This window comes from Haemorhous mexicanus, chromosome 6, assembly GCF_027477595.1.
Source record: "Haemorhous mexicanus isolate bHaeMex1 chromosome 6, bHaeMex1.pri, whole genome shotgun sequence".
Classification (NCBI taxonomy): Eukaryota; Metazoa; Chordata; class Aves; order Passeriformes; family Fringillidae; genus Haemorhous; species Haemorhous mexicanus.
This window is the reverse complement of record NC_082346.1, coordinates 49196089-49217485: the sequence shown is the minus strand read 5'-3', so window position 1 is coordinate 49217485 and position 21397 is coordinate 49196089. Positions and strand designations below refer to the sequence as shown.

Genomic DNA, 21397 nt, shown 5'->3' with positions numbered 1-21397 from the left:
CATCGGAGAAGACTGTTTTATTCATTCCAAAAGATGTAAAGCTACAGACATATTCATGTTCTCATGAATGTTACAGAGAATTATAGGTGTTCAGTGAAAGAGATTATTGGTCAAGGCTGCTTTGTAGCATTTACAGATGTAAATTATTTCCAGTGCTGGCATCTTTTGCCTAGCAAGACTGTCCCTGCCACAGACTCTCTGGTTACCTGGACGGTTTTTAGTAACTTAATTTCAGAAAGCCTTTAACTAATTACAACCAAAACATTCCCTGAAAATTCACATGAAGGGAACCATTGCCTGAATATCACTGTGTATCATGATACGGGTAGGGCATATTGGAATGATTAGGAGGAGGCATTAGAGCAGTGAAAATCAGCATTCTGCTGTTTCAAGTCAAGAGCCTTTCTGTTAATTGAAATTATGCCAATTGAAACCAGCTGTATGATCAGTCTCCATGGTGTTTAAATAAAAAGTGTACACTAATGCTGCTGGAGTAGTTCAGGTGACAGGGTAAAATCAGCATAGTTTCTAAGCCATTACCTTTTAACTCCTTTTAATTTCTCTTAAATTGTCCTTCACTCATATCTTTATAAATAGCACTTTTTTTGGTCACTGAATTTACTATAATCTGATCTTAAATAATTTTTGACACGTAGTCTTTAGACCGGTTTCATGTCAAATATATTAGTTCCAAGCCAAATGTAGCAAATAAATCTTTGCGTATTAGCAAAATTCACTTGGTAACTAGCTGACATGAGACCAGGGTTTTGAAAACACTAGCTCCTATGTAAGCCTGTAACTGGAAGTGCCAGGAAATCTGTGTCCTACAGAAGTTTGAGTCTGACTTCCTTGAAGCATTTGAATAGCTGATTGGCTGCTATTACAGGTTTGGGTGTCATTGAGTTGAACTTCTTCAGACCTATATTATAAATGATACATCCCAGTTAACATTAAATTACTTGTTCTTGTTCTTTGCAAAGCTCTAAGTTAGTAAGAACCTACTCAAGAATGAAGGCAAACTGAAAGAATGATGAAGCTGAAGCACAGATTCGATTATGTGAAGCCCAAGTTTTCCATTTCCAAGCTCCTGTATCCTCAGGGAAAGGAGCTTCTACCATTTGTATGAGAAGCAGCAGAACCATGAAAAAGAAGAAAAAAGATATTGGAGTCCTTTGTATGGTGTCAATAATTAATGAAAGTTAAAGCTGTCTGAGTAAGGAGCAGTTTCCGTAGATGCCTATAGTATGTTAATATAATTTCAGGGGCTGAAAATCTCATGTTCTGTATCTTGCTCAATTCAATTTTTTTATAGTGAAAGAAGCCAAGGGTATTTTGCATTATTGACTTGACTTCAATTTCTGTTGAACAGGAACATGATTTTAGAGGTGTAGCGTCTTATTTAGTTTTTTTATTTTTTGAAATCCTGTAAACCTGATTTACAGTTTGAAGGTTATCAGAAATCCCTTGGCTTTCTTACAGTTTCTGGCTTATATATCTTTATATAACATTTTTTTTTCTTCTTACTTTGGATTGTAATTTGTGGTTTGATCTATCCAAAGGCAATCCATCAGATGCTTATTTTCATGGGGTTTACTCCCTTTTTTCAGTTTGTAAGTAGTATTGACTGTGCAATTCTATTAATTTCTGAAGGACTAAAATCACCTTTTCCTTTAGCACAAGCCGTACGTGTTTTGCCCATCAGTAGTTGAAGCTTGATAGTTTGTAGAGCAAGGCTGATGCTCTTTGCCCATTCAGTCACCCTAAGGGCTGTAATCTTACGAGACCTGAATGCACTCAACTAACACTTGCATTTAATAATTAAAGAGGCAGTATTCATTTCTAGAGGACTGCAAATAAAGATATATTAGGCAGGTCTTGTGTAACACAATGGCCAACTGCCAGTACATTGTATTATAGCACTGCTGATCCAGAACACAATAGTGCAACTACTGTCATGAGTTGTAATAAGCTACTACTTTCTTTTGTGGTATGAGTTTTGCTTGTAAAATAAATGGAGTACACTTCGACATAATGAAATTATGAAAGCAGACTAAATAAGAAAGAATGAAGAATATAGATCAATAAAAATAACTGCTGCTTTAATCAGGATATAAATTAATATTCTTTTTCTCTAATCAGTTACCTTATAAAGCTGTGTTCATAGCATTCAATTGTATTTTTCATTGATTACTTTACCTTTGCATAAATTTTTTTGGGGTAGTACAGGAGATCAATTTGGTGAAGGAGAGAAAAGGAAGAAGATACATAACCCAAGATGTTTGACAATGTCTAAGCACAGAAAATCTTTTTCAAAGAGCTGAGAGGATGCTTTGTGAATGATGCTGTCGTTACTTGACTACTGTCATCTCCATGCACAACTTTGTAGTGTAAGATAAGATAGCTTTGTAATTTGTGATTGTGAAAAGTATCTCAGACTCTTAATGAATTTTAGATGAAAAAAATTTGTGAATTTTGGCTAAATCTGCCAGTCTGTCATATCAAATGCATCACTTCAGGGATGTATTAGTCCTGCAGAAGGTGCTGCCTCTTTGTATTATGTAATTGCTTTTCCTGCAGTTCTCTGTGTGTCACACCACTAATGTTCTTACTTCCAGCTCTTTTTGTGCATGTAAAGTTGAGTCATGGGAATTTTCATCTTTTCTCCTGCATGAGCATTGCAGTTAAAGCATTTTTTTCTTTATGTAAATATTGAAATGTTTAAAATGGGATGAATGTAAAACCATTGAGTTTTTTTCTTTTATTCATTTTATTTTTTCATTCTCTTTTACGGCATAGAGAGAAATCCTGCCATAGTGGTTTTGTGAGTTGATATGAACATGTTCCATGAAGGATGACAGTCCATTCTATTACTTATTTTCAGAAGGGAAATTGATATACATAGCAAAGTGATTTTGTTTTTCTCAAAGCTGCCATGCCATCTAGGTCCTGATAGAGTCCACATGTTAGTTTATGTCCATTACACTGCATTGTGAAGAATTTATGTGGAAATGACCAAGGAAAGAACTGAAGAAGTCATGACACGCCTATTTCCATAGGGTGTGTGGTATTTATAGATGGTATTTCATGGGGGAGTTCATGTGGACTCCTGTGTAACATTTACAAAAAGCCTGAAGAGAATAAACTGAATACATTATTCACAAAAGTTGAACTGTAGGTGTGACTTGGAAAAGAAAGGTCCCTGTGACATGACTTAACTTCTTGGGTAAATTGTTTTTGTTCAAGGCTCTTGGTAGGTTTTCTATTTGAGATTGAGTTGAAACATTGAAACTGCAGCATGGCTGTTGCAGACAGGATGTTAGCATGATTAGTAGAAATTAGATTCTGGGCAAGTGCCATTATAGGAAACTTGAGTGGGAGGTTTTACCTTTTTGGTTTAGGAGCATTTTGTCATGGTTAAGGCCTTCTGTCACACTTAGCAATGTGATTGTGATTCCAGATGTTAATCAATTTAACTAGTGAATTCTGGGTCTTGCAAAGACTGACCCTGTTTCACACTTGGCAGTTTTAGTATAAAGAAGCTTCAGAGCAAAGCTAAACAAATGAAAGTGAGTAGCCAGCATCAGTGTCGTGGTTTTTCCTCTCAAACCACGACAATCTATTTTGGTGATACATTAATTTTCCAGGCCTCATGATTTCCATTTCAAAATAAATACTCTTTGCTGCTTGTGTTATTTGGAGGGAATTTTTTCTTGAGTCTCAAATGACATGCTATAACAGCAGGTATAGAAGTTACTCAGGAGGAGCAAAGGTATTTTTGTGCATGAGACATCAGTAAAATTCTAAATGAGTAATTGCTGCAACTCTATCTGAGCATTTGAAGGAAGCTTCAACACAGTGAATTGTAAGTGAAAGTGAGGATATGTTTGTGTTTGGCTGTGGGTCCTGACCTCAAACCAAAGAAAGCCAAATGCAGATAAGATGGAGACAAGAGAGCAGAGCTAGTGACAAAACCAGCAGGGAACCTCCAAATAAACTGGCTACATAGGATCTATAAAGCCTCAAGGAGACTCTAAGACATACTTGTTACTCTCAGTTTCTCACAAGCCACTTTGTATCTTTACCAGTGGTAGCTGAAATTACTGAATGTTTTAGAACTGTCATGTGAATATAAAGATCTGAACCTGTTAGGACATCCTGGGTTAGGACAAGGGTCCAGATAAATAAGTTAGTTCTAATATGAAAATACCTGAGTAAAATTTCAAGGAAGGTAGGAAAAAACTTCTTAGTACACAAGGTCTTTAAATGATGTTTAGTTTATGAAATGAAAAGTTTACTAAAAGTGTTTGAACAAAAAAGAGCCAGAAGTGAGTCAGATGGCAGTTAATTGTGCAGGACTAAAGTATTTAGGGCTTTATGGGTTACAGTATTAGCATCAGTGCAATGTCCCTGCAAGGTGCCTGATTGGCCATTGCTTTGTATATGTCTGTGTTTTCTTCAGAGAACTAATTGCTGCAATATGTTAAGGGATACCTTTTTCCTAAAGAGGAAATATAAACAATTTGAATAATACCACTTCAAAGAAAAATTTTAGAAATACTTTTAAACTTTTTTTCCTCTTTTTATGCCACTCTTTATAAGGTCCAGGGTAGGAAGCACTCAGTATTCACTCTGTTTAGTTTTAATACAGATGGCACAGAAACTCATTAGAATCTTATACAGTATAGTTCTTTTTTATAAATAAATTGATGTAAAAAAAGTTTTAATAATGTATTATCATATGTGCTTTATGGTTGAATACTGGAGGCTTAAAATCTAACAGCACACTTCCTATATGAAATTACTTGTGGCCTGACTAGCAGCCAGAGTCCTTGCTTTAAATAATAGAAAATACAGGCCCTTTTAAACACTAAATTGCATACTTGCTTTTCCAATGGAAGAGGTTAGATGATCTCCTTTGTGGCAGTGAATTTCACCTTTTCTTTACAAATTGTTCTGGAGAGAAGAAGGTGCTTTCACTATTAGTTCCTGGAAGGCTGCAGTGATGTGCTTTACAGAAATGATTCTCAGACAAGAAGAGGGTTGCTCGTGACTGGTGCTTATTTTTGGTACACTTGCCAGTATTTTTCTTATAACACACTCCGTGTGCTTGTTGCTTAGACTTCCCTTTTAAGTTTCTTCTGAATTTAAGCTTTAAAATAGGAGACAAAAACTACAGTGAATGTTCAGCTGTGCAGGCTGGACTTTAAGTTGTTTCATCAGCCAGTAAAAAGGAAAGCAAACTCTACTGCCAGACACTGTTTCAGATATCCAGGGCAATTCCTTGTTCATAATGACATGAAATGCTAATTATGTCCTGTGCTGCTTTTCCTTTGTTTCTTTCAATTAAAGGAACTATGATGAATACTTTCAGACTAACCTCCTCTTCCTACTGATCTGTGCACTAGGAATTTCTGGTGCTTTCTGGTTTGTTCATTTATCTTGTCACACTTAAAAATGTATATTTCATGTGACAGATCTCTTCTCATTAAAATTCCAAGAAAACCTGTGATATTGAGTGAAGATTTTGTTTATTTCTTAACTTGTAAGGATGAGGACAAGATTTTGGGGTGCAGTTCAACTTGTATAGGATTCAATACTTTCTTTAGGAGTATCTGCCATTGTTGATCATTATGGATATGGTGATGGAATTAGACAATTTCTCATCTGATCCATTAAGGAATATTTTACTGCCTTTATTTTTTAATCAGGCCTAATCAGTATGAGGTTTTGTAATTTGTAATTATGAAACAACTAGAGATATGCTGAGGCTTAGGTGACAAGAAGGAGTGTAGTTTAAAACATTCATGGTCTTGATTTAAAAAAAAGTCATGACTAAATATGCTGGCAGTAATTGACTATCAAAAGTACAGTTGCCATTAGATATTCTCTAGTCATAGAAGCTTTTTCATTCCAGTACTTTGAAAAGGTTATTATTTTCCAATGAGATTCTAATCTGACTTGGAAATGATACATTTTATTAGAATTATCCTTAGTGTGCTCTGGGAATGTTTTCTATGCAAAAAAACTTTGTGGACTTTTTTGCCACAAGGTACTTTAACTCAGCTTTCTTGATTAGGCAAGTTTTACATTCAGTGCAGTTTAATGGTGTATTTGTGATAGTGTATGTTGTGACTGCTGTGTGTATTTTAGTTCTCTTTTTTGTTCTGTTATTAGTTGTAAAATAATCCTCTAATTGCACTCTGTGGAAAGACATAGTTAATACTAACATCAGAGTGAATGCAGCAACCTGAAGACTACAGTGTATGATACCACCACAAACCTTTTTTGGATTGCACATTGCCAGAAAAAAGGTGTCTAGTTTAATAGAGAGTATTCGTAATAGCAACCTCAAAAAATGTCAGGTACAGTTACCAAAGTTTAGTGTTTTTTATATAGGCTTTCAGACCAATATGAAAGCTTTCATAAGAAAATTAATCTGGCATTTAAAAAAATTCTCCAAAATGGTAAATGTAAATTAAATGTTGAGTTTGGGGTACAGCCTCTTATGAAAAGGGTTGCAGTTAAATCTTTTATGCCATGTATATGGCCTTCATTATTTCAGTGCTGGTAAATTCTTTTTATTACTTTTACAGGTTCAGTCCATGCCACATCAATAGCAGCTTCCAGAGTGGAGCAAGCATTGTCTGAGGTTGCTTCTTCCCTGCAAAGCAGTGCCCCTAAACAAGGTCCCCTGCATCCTTGGATGACTCTGGCTCAAATATGGCTACATGCAGGTATTGTGATAGTAAAATGTATTTTTTATGCCCTCCCCTTTATTGCTGGGCTAAGGACTTAAAAAAATCTGTTTGCCTCATTCAGAATCTGTTACCACTTTTCAGATAATATTATTTCCATGTGTGTGGCACCAAAACAAGCCAAGAAATAAAAAGCATGCTAGAGTTGCTCTGTGTGTAAGATCTTTTATGAAAGATAAGGCAGTAGTTTTAGAATGTAGCTGTTACCAGTGGAGTCATATCTTTTGTAGAACAAATACAGTACTCTCCCTTATCCCTGAAGAATTTAGTTTCTGAAGTACCTAGAGTATCTTAGTGCTTGGAAATCTTGGTGTCCTTGCAGAATCACAGAATATTCTGATTTGGAAGGCAGTCACAAGGATCATCAAGTGCAGTTCTTAAGAGAATGATGAATGAGGGGATGGAACCTGTGACCTTGGCATTGCTAGCACCATGCTCCAACCAACTGAGCTAGTCCCAGGTCACTGAATCCATTGAATGGAAAAAGATGTTTGTAAGATTTTCACTAGAGTTCCTGTAACTACACAATTGTATAATAGAAAAGAGCTGCATATGCAGGGAAAGAAACAGTAGTAGTACTATCAAGCAACCTGTCCCTTGCAGCTGTGATAATGAGCCTGAATTCCATTCTTTTCCTTCTGGTTTCATTAGTGTTAAAGATTCAGGATTGTTTGTCCAAATGTGGAGTCATCCTGAGTGGATTTAGTATTGTTATGATGCCTCAAGCTAACTGCAGTATCACAAGTGGTTGTTACATAAAATTTTAACCAGAAAATTATGATCCAATGTATTTTTACACAGTTAAAAATGTATAGCATGCAATTGTTTTTATTGATAGCTGGATCAGAAAGATGTAATTTAGAAATCAGCCAGCAATTGTAATGCTTTGTTCTGCTTTCAGAGCATTTTTCAGTGACATATTTTTTTTTCCATGTTTTCAACAAAACAGTGCTTTATTTAGCATTTACATAGCATTTAAATTTTCCTATTTACATCTACAGTTTTGTGGTCTGAAAGTCATTGCAGGGTAATGGCTCCCAGTTTGAAATGGTTTAGTGGTTTAGAGAAAAAGCCCAGAAGATTGGAAAGAAAGCAATTCCAGTGATTAATAACAGTGATCTCATTTGGGCTACTCAAAGGCAACACAGATTAGAATAGGGCAAGGTCCAGCAGGGTGTAGTAAAGTTGCCTGCTCTGCATTGTGGCAGCATTGACTTTAAATTTTTATAAACTGCCACAGATGACCATCTACAGTAACTCTTAGCACCTGTAATGCTGATAATTTCTCAGCCTTCTGTGGCAGCTTGTTCCACTACTTATTTACTGTCTGGGGAGGGGTTTTTTGGTTTTTTAAAAAAAAAAAATTGTGGGTTGTGGCAGCTTTGGTTTGCCAATCTGAGTTTTTTCTTTCCCAGCCAATGCACCAATCAATGTAGTGGGTTTAGTGCTGGCCAAATGCCAGTGCACTCACTAGAATTATTTACTCATTTCCTGCTGTGAGATAAGGATTAGAAGGAGGGCAAAACAGGCTCAAAACTTTAAAGGGTATAAAGAAAACTTTATTAACAGAATTAAAAGATAATAAGAAAATCAGAATAAACCTTCAGAACACTTCTACTCCTCCCACTCTCTCTTTTCTTTCTCACTATCAATATAAAGAGGCAAAACCTGGGACTTTCAGTCAGTTTACCACCTCCAAAACAGTCTTTCTTCAGTTCTCTTAGAGAGAGGAGTCTCTCTTGCCATGCCATGGAGACTTCTTCACAAGTAAGATAAAAGTAGCAAACTAGAAAGAGTATTCTGGGGTTTCAAACAGCTATTTAGAAGTTGTAAGTCCTGATACACTTAGAAAAATGACTTTCCTGAAAGAGTAATGCATTTAAAATGATTTAGGTAATAATTTCTTTTTTAAGATGCAAAATTTTTTTAGGAAAATAGTCTTTATCTAAAGTGAAACTACTTACAAATAAAGCACATGTGACAGCATCTAGTCATGGTATGGTGAAGCAAGAGTCATTAATTGCTCCTGGCATTCCTTCCACAGCTGAAGTCTACATAGGAATTGGGAAGCCTGCTGAGGCTACAGCATGTACCCAGGAAGCAGCTAATCTCTTTCCAATGTCACATTATGTTCTCTACATGAGGGGTCAGGTGGCTGAACTTCGTGGAAATATTGATGAAGCCAAACGCTGGTATGAAGAGGCCTTATCCATTAGTCCTACCCATGTGAAAAGCATGCAGAGGCTGGTAAGTCTTGAGCCCCTGTTCATGAGCAATGTCATCTCAACTGTGATACTGTACTGTGAAGTCTTGACTTGGTGTAGGTAACCTGTAACTTGTGAATTTGGGATCTATATTCCTATTACACAATGCTTTGGAAACAGTCTTTCCTGGCATTTATTCTGTTGTTTGTGTGTTGGGACATACAAAGGATTTGCAGGCCACAAGACTATTTCAAGCCTAGTAGAAACTATAGAAGAAGAAGCAGTTTGCATCTGCCTAATAGTCATGCCATTGGGAAGTGAAGGTGGCTTGTGGTAAGAGAAGAGTTGGATACTGTACAGGAAAGACCAGTCATTTTGGTATTTTGAAGTAAAAGTTAAATTCATAAAATCATAGAATATTTCAAGTTGGAAGAGACCTACAAGGATCACCAAGTTCAACTCCTGGCCCTGCACAGGACACTCCAAGAGTCACACCACGTATCTGAGATTATTGTCCGAATACTTCTTGAACTCTCTCAGGCTGGTGCTGTGCCCACTTCCCTGGGGAAGCTGTTCCAGTGCCCAACCACCCTCTGGGTTTTCCTGATATCCACCCTAAACCTCTCCTGACACAACTTTAAGCCATTCCTTCAGTCCTGTCACTGGTCACGAGAGATCAGTGTCTGCCCCTCCTCCTCCCCTTGCAGGAAGCTCTAACTGCAGTGGGGTCTCCTCAGTCTCCCCCAGGCTGAACAGACCAAGTGCCCTCACACAGGCTCCCCTCAAGGCCCTTCACGGTGCTCACTGCCCTCCTCTGGATGCCTTCAGTACCTTGATATCCTCCTTACACTGTGCTGCCCAAAGCTGCACACAGCACTTGGGGCCACAGCAGTGCAGAGTCCAGCTGTTTGCTGCTTTCTGCACATTTATTGATGGCCTTTGTGCTGTGTGATTTCTTGGGTTTTTGAAAGGTAGAGAATCAGCCTTGCCCCCAAATGAATAGCTCTAAGTACAAAGGGACCTTCCCCAGTATAAACATATGTTTGTTGATATACTTCATAGATACATACATGTATATATTGTGTGCTTACTGTGTTAGGAAAATTACTTTTAATCCAGTTTTCTTCCAGACAGAGCAGAATAGAACAACTGAAATCAGCTTCTTACCCAATCTTTTTGTTCAGAAATAGAAGCTGGTTTCTGCCTAGGTACTTATGAATTATTCAGATAAATTTCTTGTGCATCCCTGAGGGAAACATATGAGACAAAAGATCAGATAGGAAGGCAGCACAGAGAAAGTTTTTTGTTTCACCTTTTTCAGCATTTCAGGATATTTGAGCCTGCTGACAAATGCCAAAAGATTGCCTTTCCTGAAGAAGCAGGCAGTCAATCTAAAGCAGTGCAGCTCAGTGAAAATGAAAGCTCATGTTTTGCTGGGTGTCTTTTTGCCCCTCCTCTGAATGCACTTTTGAATAAATAGTCTGTAAACACACAGTGCTCTTCAGAATGACTGGGAAATTAGCTGTCTAAGAGACATGTGTTCTGAGATGAAAATTACTGGGCTTCCAATCTAGGTTTCCTTTTTTTGAGATTTTCTGTTTGAGTCCTAGCTTGAAGGTAACTGCTCATTTCATTGGATTGGACAGTCCTTTTTAAGGAGTCTTATAATTTAAAATTTTGTTTCTAAGAGCTTTTTCTACTGTTCTGCAACTTTTGTGCTCTAGGATGATGTTTTGAGTAGATTCTGAGATTTATGCTGCTTAAATACAAATATTCAAGATGTATGCTATAAAAATATATGTCTGTGTAATTTCATGTAGGAGAAAGTACAAGCTCCTGCATCCTTCTTGACTTTTTGACTATTGCAAAAAGTATTTTAATGAGGAATCTTGCAGTGTTTACTCTTGCCTGTGTGTATAGATGAACATCTGTACATCCCAACACTTTGTTTGTGTATATTTACCTATTTATTAGTAAGAAATATGATCTCAGTGGCAGGGGAGCTGTCACAACAGTAATGTGGAGGTACCAGCCCCTATGACAACAGCTCAAACATTAACTTCTAATATTTGTATTCACAATTCTAAGCTGACAGTTGGTTTATGAATGAAAGTTCTGTACAAAAAAAACCCTTTCTTTTCTGTGATTAATTTGATATTTTAAAAATATTTGATATTTTAAAAAATATGGCTTTCTAGCAATGCTTGGAAAGTAATATCAAATGCAACTGTTTCCACATTAAAGTTACCTTAGAGCCTATATTTATTTAATAAGTTTTGGTGAATTTCCTTTTGAGGGGCAAATACTGAGTATAAATCATAGTAGCTTAATGTATAAAATGCAACAAAAAGCAAGAAAGATTTAAGGATGGCATGAATTCTAGCATGTAGCATCTGTATCCAGGCCTGCTTCTCCAAGTGAAATTACTTGAAATATTTGAATTGGAAATCAGTTGGAAAGGACTTTTGTTTGTTTTTATCAAAATTTTAGAATGAGGGACACCTGACACTCAAGAAAATTTCCCGATGCTAATGATTTGAGAATCTGGATCTTTGATTTGAGAGTCTTTGTAGTTGTCCAGAGGGGAAAAAAAAAAAAAGCTAAATAAAATGTATGTTTCAATTTGTATGAACAAGAATAGTATATTGGGAATAGGAGGTTTTTCCTTTTATGATCCATCCTTTTAATGAAGTTACATCACTCTGGTGAGAAGGATGAAAACCTAAACTTAGAAAAATTTACTATTTTTCATATAACATAAGTCTCTCTAAGTACCTATTCCTGAATATGATTTACTGTTTCTTCACAGAAACAACCTTGTTAATTTAAATTACTGGAGAGCTGTGTCAGTAGGGACCAGAAAGGTTAGTTTTGAGGCTTCAGAAGTGTTGTACTTCTTCCTGTGAGTTGCAGCATGTGCTGTGCTTTGGAGTTTCTGCCAAAAGACTCTTGCATTTGTCTCTCATGCAGATCCACATTCTGTCAGTGTGACCATGAAGACTCTGCAGAAGTCTAGTGTATTATCTGAATGAAATTGCTTTCTATTGGCTGGCATCATCATTTTTGCAAAATTACAATATTTTTAAACAATTTCTTACTCATTTTGCTGCTGTCTCTGAGGTCTTCACAGATTTACTCCTGTTTCAAGAGAGTTACTAAAATGAAAACCAGGAGATCTTGATGATGGTGTGAAAATTGGAGCAGTTAAGAGTGATGAAAGAGATCTGTTTGCCAACAGAATGATGATCATAAATGGGAGGGTTTGACAGGGAAGGTTTTTACCTCCTAATGAAATGCCTAAGACAACATAACACCAAGTGTTGGGGTCTTGATCCCTGAGTAAATGAAAAATGGTTTAGCTGTATTCTGCTCAACTGAACTTGGGAAATGGAGCAGCTTGGGCCATGCTGTTGCATTACCTAAGCTGGGAGCTATTCCAACAGGGAGCTGGCTGCAGGGGCAGCGTGTTCCTGTTCCTGCTCACTGCTGTTTCCACCCCTTCTAACATTTTGGGGGGCTTCTTAATGAAATCAGCCCAAAAACAAAGCTAGCTTTTTTTCAAGGAGAAATGCTGTTTAAATCCTCTGCAGTTCCTTGTGGAACTAAATTATTATTCCCTGCACAGTTCATGTTTTAATCCATGTATTCATTCACTTTATTTTGTTGAGCAATGCTCATTTGAAACTCTGCCTTGTTCTCAGGTGCTATTTTTTACTGTTTGTCACTACCTGAAATTTTCTCCAAGGCAGAGGTTATACCAACTTGCTATTTGGCTAGCTCTGACTCTTCACAAGATGTCAAGAGGGAAGCAATAACATGCCAGTATTAATTAGGTGTACTTTACAGAATTCTTTTGAACAAATGCAGTGTCCTTTCTTCTTTTTAAGGTTTGTGTAGTGCACTCAGAAAAAACAGCATGAACTTATGTTCTAAAGGTTTGAAATGCTTTGGTTTGTTTTCTATATTTCAAATTATTTTTTCTCACACCTAATGAAATTTAAAATTTTCTTTAATTACTTAACTTTTAAAAGATGATTTACACTTCAGTGTCATATACCTATGGTTATCACCTGCCTGATTTTGGCCAGAATGGATTTATTTATACAACTTTCTCCATTCCCCCTACCCTTTATCACCACCTCCAGATTTCTGCATTATGGCTGCCTTCCTGCTTTTCTCATTGTTTTCCTCCCCTGCAAAAAAAGGAATAAACATTCTTTTATCTTCTGCAGTCAGAGTGCTGTTGTGGAAAGTAGCCCTGCTGCTGACGTCTGGAAACTCTTGAAACAGGCCATCATTCAGTAATGCCTGACATGGCAATGAATATTTCAATCCATTGTCCAGGAAACAAATCTGTGTATTCTCTCTCAGGCTGAAAATTTCCTACTGAAATTTAGCTTTGAGATGAAATAGGTATCCAGCATTTGTATGCTGTTATAATCCCAGAAGACCGTAGTATTTCCTGAATAGCAAAAAAAACCCCAAAAACCAAAACCATAGCACTTGCCAGTTAATTTTATTAGTAATTTAAGTTCTAAGAGCAGAAAACTAAAACAGGAAGGGAGAAATTACATAAACAATTTGCTCATGTAGAAATTACTTTTCAAAAAGCAATATCTTAGGGAGTTACATTTCCTACTTCACACTGTTAGATACCTGTTAGTTTCCTATAATTATGCATAGCTAAACCAGATTTCATAAGGCTTAAATTAACTGTGTGTGCTTTAAGTCTCAGTTATAAATACAGTTATTTATTTCTTACTGTACTATACTGACTTCTTATATTTTTTTTTCAACCCAAAGACACTGCCAGTAAGAATTCTGGCAGTATGTATGGGTTGTGTGTGCTTGTGAGCCTGGCACAGATGTTGAATTGACTGAAAATAAAAGGAAAAACAGAGAATACTTTAAAACATGAATTCAGAAGCTGTTTGAAGGGGTCATGGGAGTTAAGGAACAGAATCACAGTCACCCAACTGACTTTTTTCTTTCAGTAATTCATTGTTTTCATATGGAGAACATTCAGTAATTAATTTGATTTTCATCCTCAGGCCCCTGCACAGTAAGATTGTTGGTTTGGGCCTCACAGGTTTGTCCTAAGCACATTGTGCTGGTTCTCATGGGTGGTTTGGGTTGGAACTGGTTACTGCAGAGCCAAATGCTGATGCCAAATCTCAATGCTCCTTTGACTCACTCCCTAAGTGCATTCTTATGCACAGGGTGCTTGAAGAAGAATGGAGAAATGAAGGTCATTGGTTTTGTTAGATTTGTGTGTAAAATGTTGTGGGTTTGCCCTTCAGAAACTTCAAAATCATTTCACAAAAAGTAGGGAAAGCAAAAATACATGTTTGGCCAAAAACTCACTGCTCCTTACAGAATGCATTTTACTGTGATTTGACCACATCTAAAAAAAATGTTTCAGGTGATTGCATTCTGTACCCTGAGAAAACAATGGCCATTCTGCCTGCATTTTAAGCTGGAAACCATTGAGTTCAAGTAACTCAAGGACCATTTCAATACATTTTAAATACTTCATCTGCTGTGAGGCACTCAGAGGTTATATTCTCTTCTGTCATGAAAATATTATTTCCCCTTTTAGCCTTACAAGAGAAAGCCATCAGTGCTTGGTGCAGTAAAAGAGTTGCACAAAATCAACTTGCATGGTCATTAGTGCTTGAAGTATATTACAGTGGAAATCAAGGTGAAAAATTAGGGAAGTGTTTTTCCCTGTTTGTTTCAAAGTTACCTTATTTTATTTTTTAATTGAGATCAAATACAGCAGTTAACTACTTCATACTGACTTGGAGAAAGATTAGTAGAATTTCTTAAGTCCTAAATGCTGTATCTGAATTTCATAGTACTCTTTTAAATTAGATCTATATATGTTCAGTATTTGCCAACAATAACTGCTACAAATCTGAGTTTAAACTAGAACCTAGTTTTCCTTTTGGAAACAGAGAGTGACTGTAGGAATTTGCAGCACTAATTTTGTTTATAGCTTGAAGCACTGAGCTCCCATTTACTCAGGCAAGACTGTGCTGATTCCCTGAGAACTGTTGTTCTGTAAGTGGAATTATGGGGCTGATGGTATTACAGGTCCTGCTTCAGAGCAGACTTTCTTTTCACATTACTCTGTATTTACTCCAAATGGCTTAAAGCAGCTGTGACAGGAGCAGATCCTTCAACAAGAAAATACCTCCATTCTTGGATGCTTTTCACCCTGTGAGTGCAAGCTCTCTAAGATCTCTTCAACTCATTGGTGCTGTCCTCAGCTGTCAGCCATTGCAAGAGGAATTCTGCAGCTTGCTTCAATGGTTGTTTGGTTTAGACAATCTGAGGAGCAGAAGATGCAAAAGGCAATCTGATTTTGTGCAGCATGCACAGTGCTTGCATTGAATGGAACTGGACTCATATGGAGAAACTAAGCTGTTGAGGTGTACTATTTATTGAGAATCTGGTAGCAATGGTTAAGGCAGCTTTCTGAATACAGAGAGAAACTCTTTCAAATAGAAATCCCAGGATAGTTAATTTAAAAGTAGACAAAAAAATCCCACCCCGAAACACTTAAAGGCTCAGAAAGCTGGGCTGGTTGTTTTGGTTGTTTTTTTTTTAACTTTGGGGGTTGTTTGTTTGGGGTTTTTTGGGTTTTGATTTTTTTTGATTGCTGGGCTTTTTTAGCATAAGGATTTTTGCCCACAATCTCAGCTTTAAATTTCTGTTTTCATGTTATCTGTGTGATAGATTTTTCCACAGTTTATCTATTCAGGCACAGCTTGCCAGAAACCATTTTATCACTTCTGTTTGTTCCCATTTTAAAAAGTGGAAAATTAATTAGTGGCAGATGCTGGCAGAAGGAAGGGATGCTTTGGCTAGAGTTATTGCTCTTTATTTGGCAGGTCACGAATCATTCCACTGTTTTTATTGTATTGTGTGGAACTGGTAAAATTTCACCCATCAGATAATTCATGACAATTTGCTGCTGAAGCAGGTCAGTCTGCAATGTGCAGTATTACTCCAAAGTTCCTTCTCTTTGCTTGGAAAATTTTAAGAATCTTTGTTTTCAGTTTTTGAAATACAAGTAGTGTTCTTCTCAAGCTTTGATTCACATTTTATAGGATAAAGTCTTCAAATCGGGTTCTGTTATCAAAACTGAGCTATTATTAATTCACTTCATATGCAGCACCTATGGATCAAATCTTATAATTTGGGAAGTAGCAACCATGTATAGTTTCAAGTTAAGGAAAAAATCCGAGGATCATGATGGCCCAGTCTGGAACAGGGCTTTGGTTTTCTAGAAATGACAACAAAGCACCTGAGGTGGGATTCCCTGCCCTACCCCGTTTCAAGTAATTGACAGGAACAGGAGCATGATGAGATAGCATTTGTGCAATGGTAACAGTGTTTTAGATGCACATGTAAGAAGCATCCACTTGCCAAGAGTTTGTGGGAGTCTCACATCTTTGGAGATACTCAAAATCTGACAGCCCTTTGCAACCCCCTGTAGGTAACTCTACTTCAAGGTTGGCTGTAGAGAATCTTAAGTTCCCTTCCTACTTCTGTCATCCTGTGATTCTAGGAATGCAAGCAAGGCAAGCTTTGTAGATAGAAGTAATGATTTGTTCTAGGAAACATGATGGGAACACTTTGTGGACAAAGTCTTGTTACGTTTCCTGTTATGCAAGGCTTATTGTATTTTTAAAAATCTATCAAGCACAAACTTTTTTCTTTCTTCTCTTGTTTCCGTGGTACATTACCCATATCAATCAAGGAAGGAAGGTGCAAGAGATTAATACATTTCTTAACTGATGTCACTCATCTTAACTATTTGTATATATAAAATATACACCTGAATGTATCTATACATATATTCTGTCCTATAAACCTGCCTTAATATTTTGGGTACATCTTAGTGTCTTTGCATACAGAAGTGTCAGTAGCAAAATAGTGCTACTGAAAAGCCTGAGTTGGGCCCTCCAGAAATTAGGTTTTTGGGCTTCTGTCTCTCTCAATGTTTTTCTTAAAGGTTCAAGTATACCTTAATGATCTGCATTGAGGCTACTATAGACAGATATGTGTCTAATATTATTTAAAGAAAACAAAATGTTTATTATTCTTTACCGTTGTTTGTTACATGGGAAATATCTCTTTCATAGTACTAAGTAGAGATGATAAAGAGTCAGCAAATTTGTAAAAGCATCTGATCACAGCATAAGGAAAAATTTCCTTTTTCAGGCTTTTTTTTTTTTTTTTGGTAGGTTTTAGAAAGGGTAATTCCTGTTAAAAGTCTTTCCAGAGTCTTCTTATGGCTTTTACCTTCTAAAGGGCCAACTACCTTAAAGTCATTGACAGATGGGTTTTGTTGACATCCCTTTTCCTCTGTGCCTTTTTCTGGGTAACTGGCTGCCTAAAATAGAATGTAAAACATACAGATTTATACTAATGAAAAAAAAAAATATTAACAAGGATGACTAATTTAACATAAGGAAAATGTCAGTAGTCTTAGTAATTCAGGAAATGGCCAGGAGGCCTTGTGTCAGTAAAGTGCTAATAGTTGTTCTTGATATTTAAGTTCTCCTTATTTTCAAAAAAAAAAAAGAACAAAAAGGAAAAGAGAGAAGGCATGGAAAAAATTGAAAATGTGTGCTCTTCCCTGCTATCCTCGGTAGTCTCTTACATCCCTTTTCATGGATACTTGCTGGTGCTTTTTGCATGGATCTCAAAAGTTCTGGTTTTATTTTGCTCTGTGTAATTGCTTTTCAATATGAGAATTGCTTTGCAAAACACTTTTTAAATTAGGTCGTTCTGCTGAAGTATGCACTGAGCTAATTATGATTATTTTGCTTCCCTGGGCATTTTTGTGCTCATTGAATTTATTAAAGTATAGCTGGGGCTGAGAACTTACACAGCAATAAAAGCTGTGTAGCACCTGGTATGCTTTGCTTGTAGGTAACATCTGGCATCTAATCACTTATAATTGAATTTCATATAATTAATAAAGAAATATTGTTAAGGATTGGGATGGAGGGGTGTAAATATAAAGAACGTGAAAAAGGCTTTGAGAGAGTAGCCATCCTCATCTTTAAATGAATAAGAGAAATTTTATTTTCCTTCTCTTGATAAAGGCTCTGTTGTAGAATTCTGTAGGTGAGAACTCTTTTAACTACAGGACATTTGAAGCCTGCAATCATCTACACATTGTCTCTTTTCTTTCCTTTTTTCCTTTTTTCCTCTTTTCCTCTTTTCCTTTTTTCCTTTTTCCTTTTTCCTTTTCCTGCATAACTTTGCAAATTGGTGAAATATAAGTAAGGGCTACCATCAACAGCAATCTGAAAGAGATAAACCATTCCATGTGGCTTAGTTTAGGTGGTGAGTAAATGAGTGTGAGAAACTTGCAGCACCATGCCAAGTGTCTGAGCCCTGACTCTCAGTCTCTCATAGAATAACCTATGGAGTTATCAGTGCATGTATTTTGCCTTAAATCTCATGCAGTTTTCAGGTGCATTTCTATGCACTGGTTAAATGATCTTTTGCTTTTTGCTTTGTATTTGTCACAGGGGAGCTTTACTTGCTTTGGCAGAAGCTATTTCCTGAGAAAACAGACTGCTCTTGAGAGGGCCAGAAGTTACCTAATCAATTATAATTCTTTTTTTCTGACTAGGAACTATAAACAACTTGTTCTTGAAAACTGTGCTTTATCTTATCCTTATCAAGCAAAAAGTAGCTTACCTTCATGCAAAACTAGAGATCTGGAAGCAACTGTCCCCCAGGAAATAATTTTAATCCTCATTTTTGCAGGGCTATATCAAGCAGTTGTATTCCCCAGATAAGTTGTCTGCTCTGGTTCAGAGTTTTTTCTGCAAATCCCCAGTCTGGAGCTGACTTCTTATGTTTCTCTTTACCTCTTCAGCGCATCTCATTTTAAATTTTATTTGGACACCTCTTTTCCATTTGCTGAAGCTTAGCTTCTCTGCTAGCCAGTTTCATACTTAAGCAGTAATTCCCCTGCTCATGAGTCTCTTGTTTAAAGATGAGTTGCACCTTGCACTTTGGAAGAATTCAACCAACTTACTATGTGTGAATAGCGTAATATATTTTCTCCAAGATTAGATTTCTTTTAAAACAGACTGTGTTTTCTGGTAGCAAACTTGTGCTAGATGGAGTCAGGGAATTGGCCTTTAAGGTTAGTGAAGGACTATATTTTATGTCAAGTTATTTGTTTAATCTAGATGAAAAAATTATTAAAGAGAAAGCAGTTACTTTGAGGAGCTTTAATTTGTGGGAAAATCTGAAGTGGGTTTTTATGCATCTCTGAAAACTGTTTATTTTGAAGGTGTGATCATTATTATTCCATTATTATTCCTATTAGAGTATCTTCTCTTCAACAAGTAGCAACAAATGGCATGAAGAAAATTATGTGGTCATGCAATTCAGAAATCTGCTATCTCTTGATTTCTCTGTAGGGGAGAGGAGACATGCTCTCTGGCCACTTTGTGTGCTTCATCTCACTGGAAAAGGCCAGTGTCTTCTCTGAATAAAACTGACTGCAGGTTTAGAGTTGTTAATGCTTTTAATGCTACTTCTATCATGGTAAACAACCTGGTTAAGCTGAGTGGAAAAATACATCATGAATGAGACTAAGTAATGATAAACTTGAAAACAGAAAGCTGTTTTCGGCTTTCATCCCTTTTTCAGTCAGCAGTACAGTGTTGATCTGTACCTTTTAAATTTTGATACCAATGTGTGTGGACTTTATAGAGAGCCAAGAGGTAAGGGCTCTTTAGTTTCATCAGTTAATCATGACTCTAGCCTGTATGTTTTGTTAAAACACTAGCTTTGCAAAAATCCCTTGGCATTTGAAAAAAAATTCCATTAGTTATAGTTATTATATTTTCAGGCATGAATATTTAAGTATCTGAGGAAATTTGGAAGAATAAAAAGTTACTGGCTAAGCTGAGCATCTGCAAGTGTTATGGCAACTAAGAGTTGGTATGTCAGAGAGTAAGACAATAACTCCAATCTTTTTTACTCTCTTTCTGAATCAAAAATTTAGATATTTTAAAAAGGTTATAGTATTTTTTTCATAATAATTTTGAGTGCTCAACATGTTAAGTTTCAAATATGTTTGGCCCTGAACATGTATTCCCAGTAAGAAATGGAGAAACTGAAATGTAGGTGCTGTGACATACCTGGCTTTAAATACAGTACAAACCTCCTGATTTCTCATTCTGAGCATCACATTCATGGGACTCACATTTAATTCCTGTGATTATTCTTTCCAGTGCCTTTGCAATGTGAAGAAAATAATTTTCCCCATAGGCATCTCCTGTGTCAATCTTGTATCAGTATTCCCACTGCCTGTTGAAAGGAGCCTGTGGAGTGTCTTTGTGAGTTTTGACTTGCAAATGATTGGCAGACTTTTAGGAGGACTTTCCCTTATGATATTTAAATTTAGTACTCTCTCTGATGCACCTCCTATTAAAATGTAGATTATTAAATCAGTTCTATCATTGAAAATTGATTATCAGTGAAAATTATATATTTGATAGTCCTTGCCTTTGCCTGCAGTTTAAGTGAAGGGATCTCTGGCAGTCCTTGATAACCATTCAGCTCAGCTGTGTAAAATCAAGTCCTTGTGTGTATCATTCACTTCCAATACTCTTAAATAATATATCACTTCACTTACCTACATCTCTCCCCCAGTTCCCTTCCTTTATGGAAGATTTGTCAATTCATTTGCTCAATGAATATATTATTTCCCAAGTCATTGCAGCTGAGATGCTTGGTGCAGGAGATGGCTGGATAGCAGACTGCTTCAGAACTACCTGAGGCATCAGTACATTGTTTCTGTGATTACTTTTTGCTCTGGTTTTGAGAGCTCAGTTACACATTGCACTGTTTTTTAGTAACATATTTTATAGGTGATAAAGGTAAACTGCTTCTAAAATCTTTGTTTCTTATCTTATATTTTTGCTTGGTAGTAAGATAAAAATCAAGTTAACTTCAAACCAGAACTAAATATCAAGTACATTGATATAGAAATCTAAAGGAAAAAGTTTTGCTGCTTGTATACCATTGCTTTTTAATTATACAATGAGTGGTTAGACCTGAACAGAACACCTAAGAAAAACTATGCTTTGGTGCATCTTCTTACAAATGAGAATTATACCTGGGTTTGAAGAAAAACTAATTAAGTCTTATTTTATGCCCTTGGGGAAATGGAAGACTGTTGTAGTCCCTAACTTGAATTGGTGAGCACAAATGTAACTCCGGAATGTTTATTTGTGTGTAACCAGGGTCAGTTTTCTCTGTTACGTTGTTTGTGTGCTTATGTAATTACCATTATATGCAATAAATACCATTTTGAGTAAGGCTTCTCAGGCCAGCTTTTCCCTGAAGAGCGATAATACCCTCTGGGGAAGGTATCAGTTTGGTAAGAAA

The 21397-nt window shown here is 36.5% G+C and overlaps 1 protein-coding gene across 3 annotated transcripts in view; it reads left to right on the top strand.

The window, feature by feature from the left end:
• TTC7B (tetratricopeptide repeat domain 7B) overlaps positions 1-21397 on the top strand; it is a 120603-nt gene that overhangs the window by 84327 nt on the left and 14879 nt on the right. For all 3 annotated transcript variants that reach the window (XM_059850142.1, XM_059850141.1, XM_059850143.1), the window contains 2 exons: positions 6594-6734; positions 8800-9002. In XM_059850142.1, coding sequence (XP_059706125.1) covers positions 6594-6734; positions 8800-9002 — 344 coding nt within the window. The remainder of the gene's footprint in view (positions 1-6593; positions 6735-8799; positions 9003-21397) is intronic.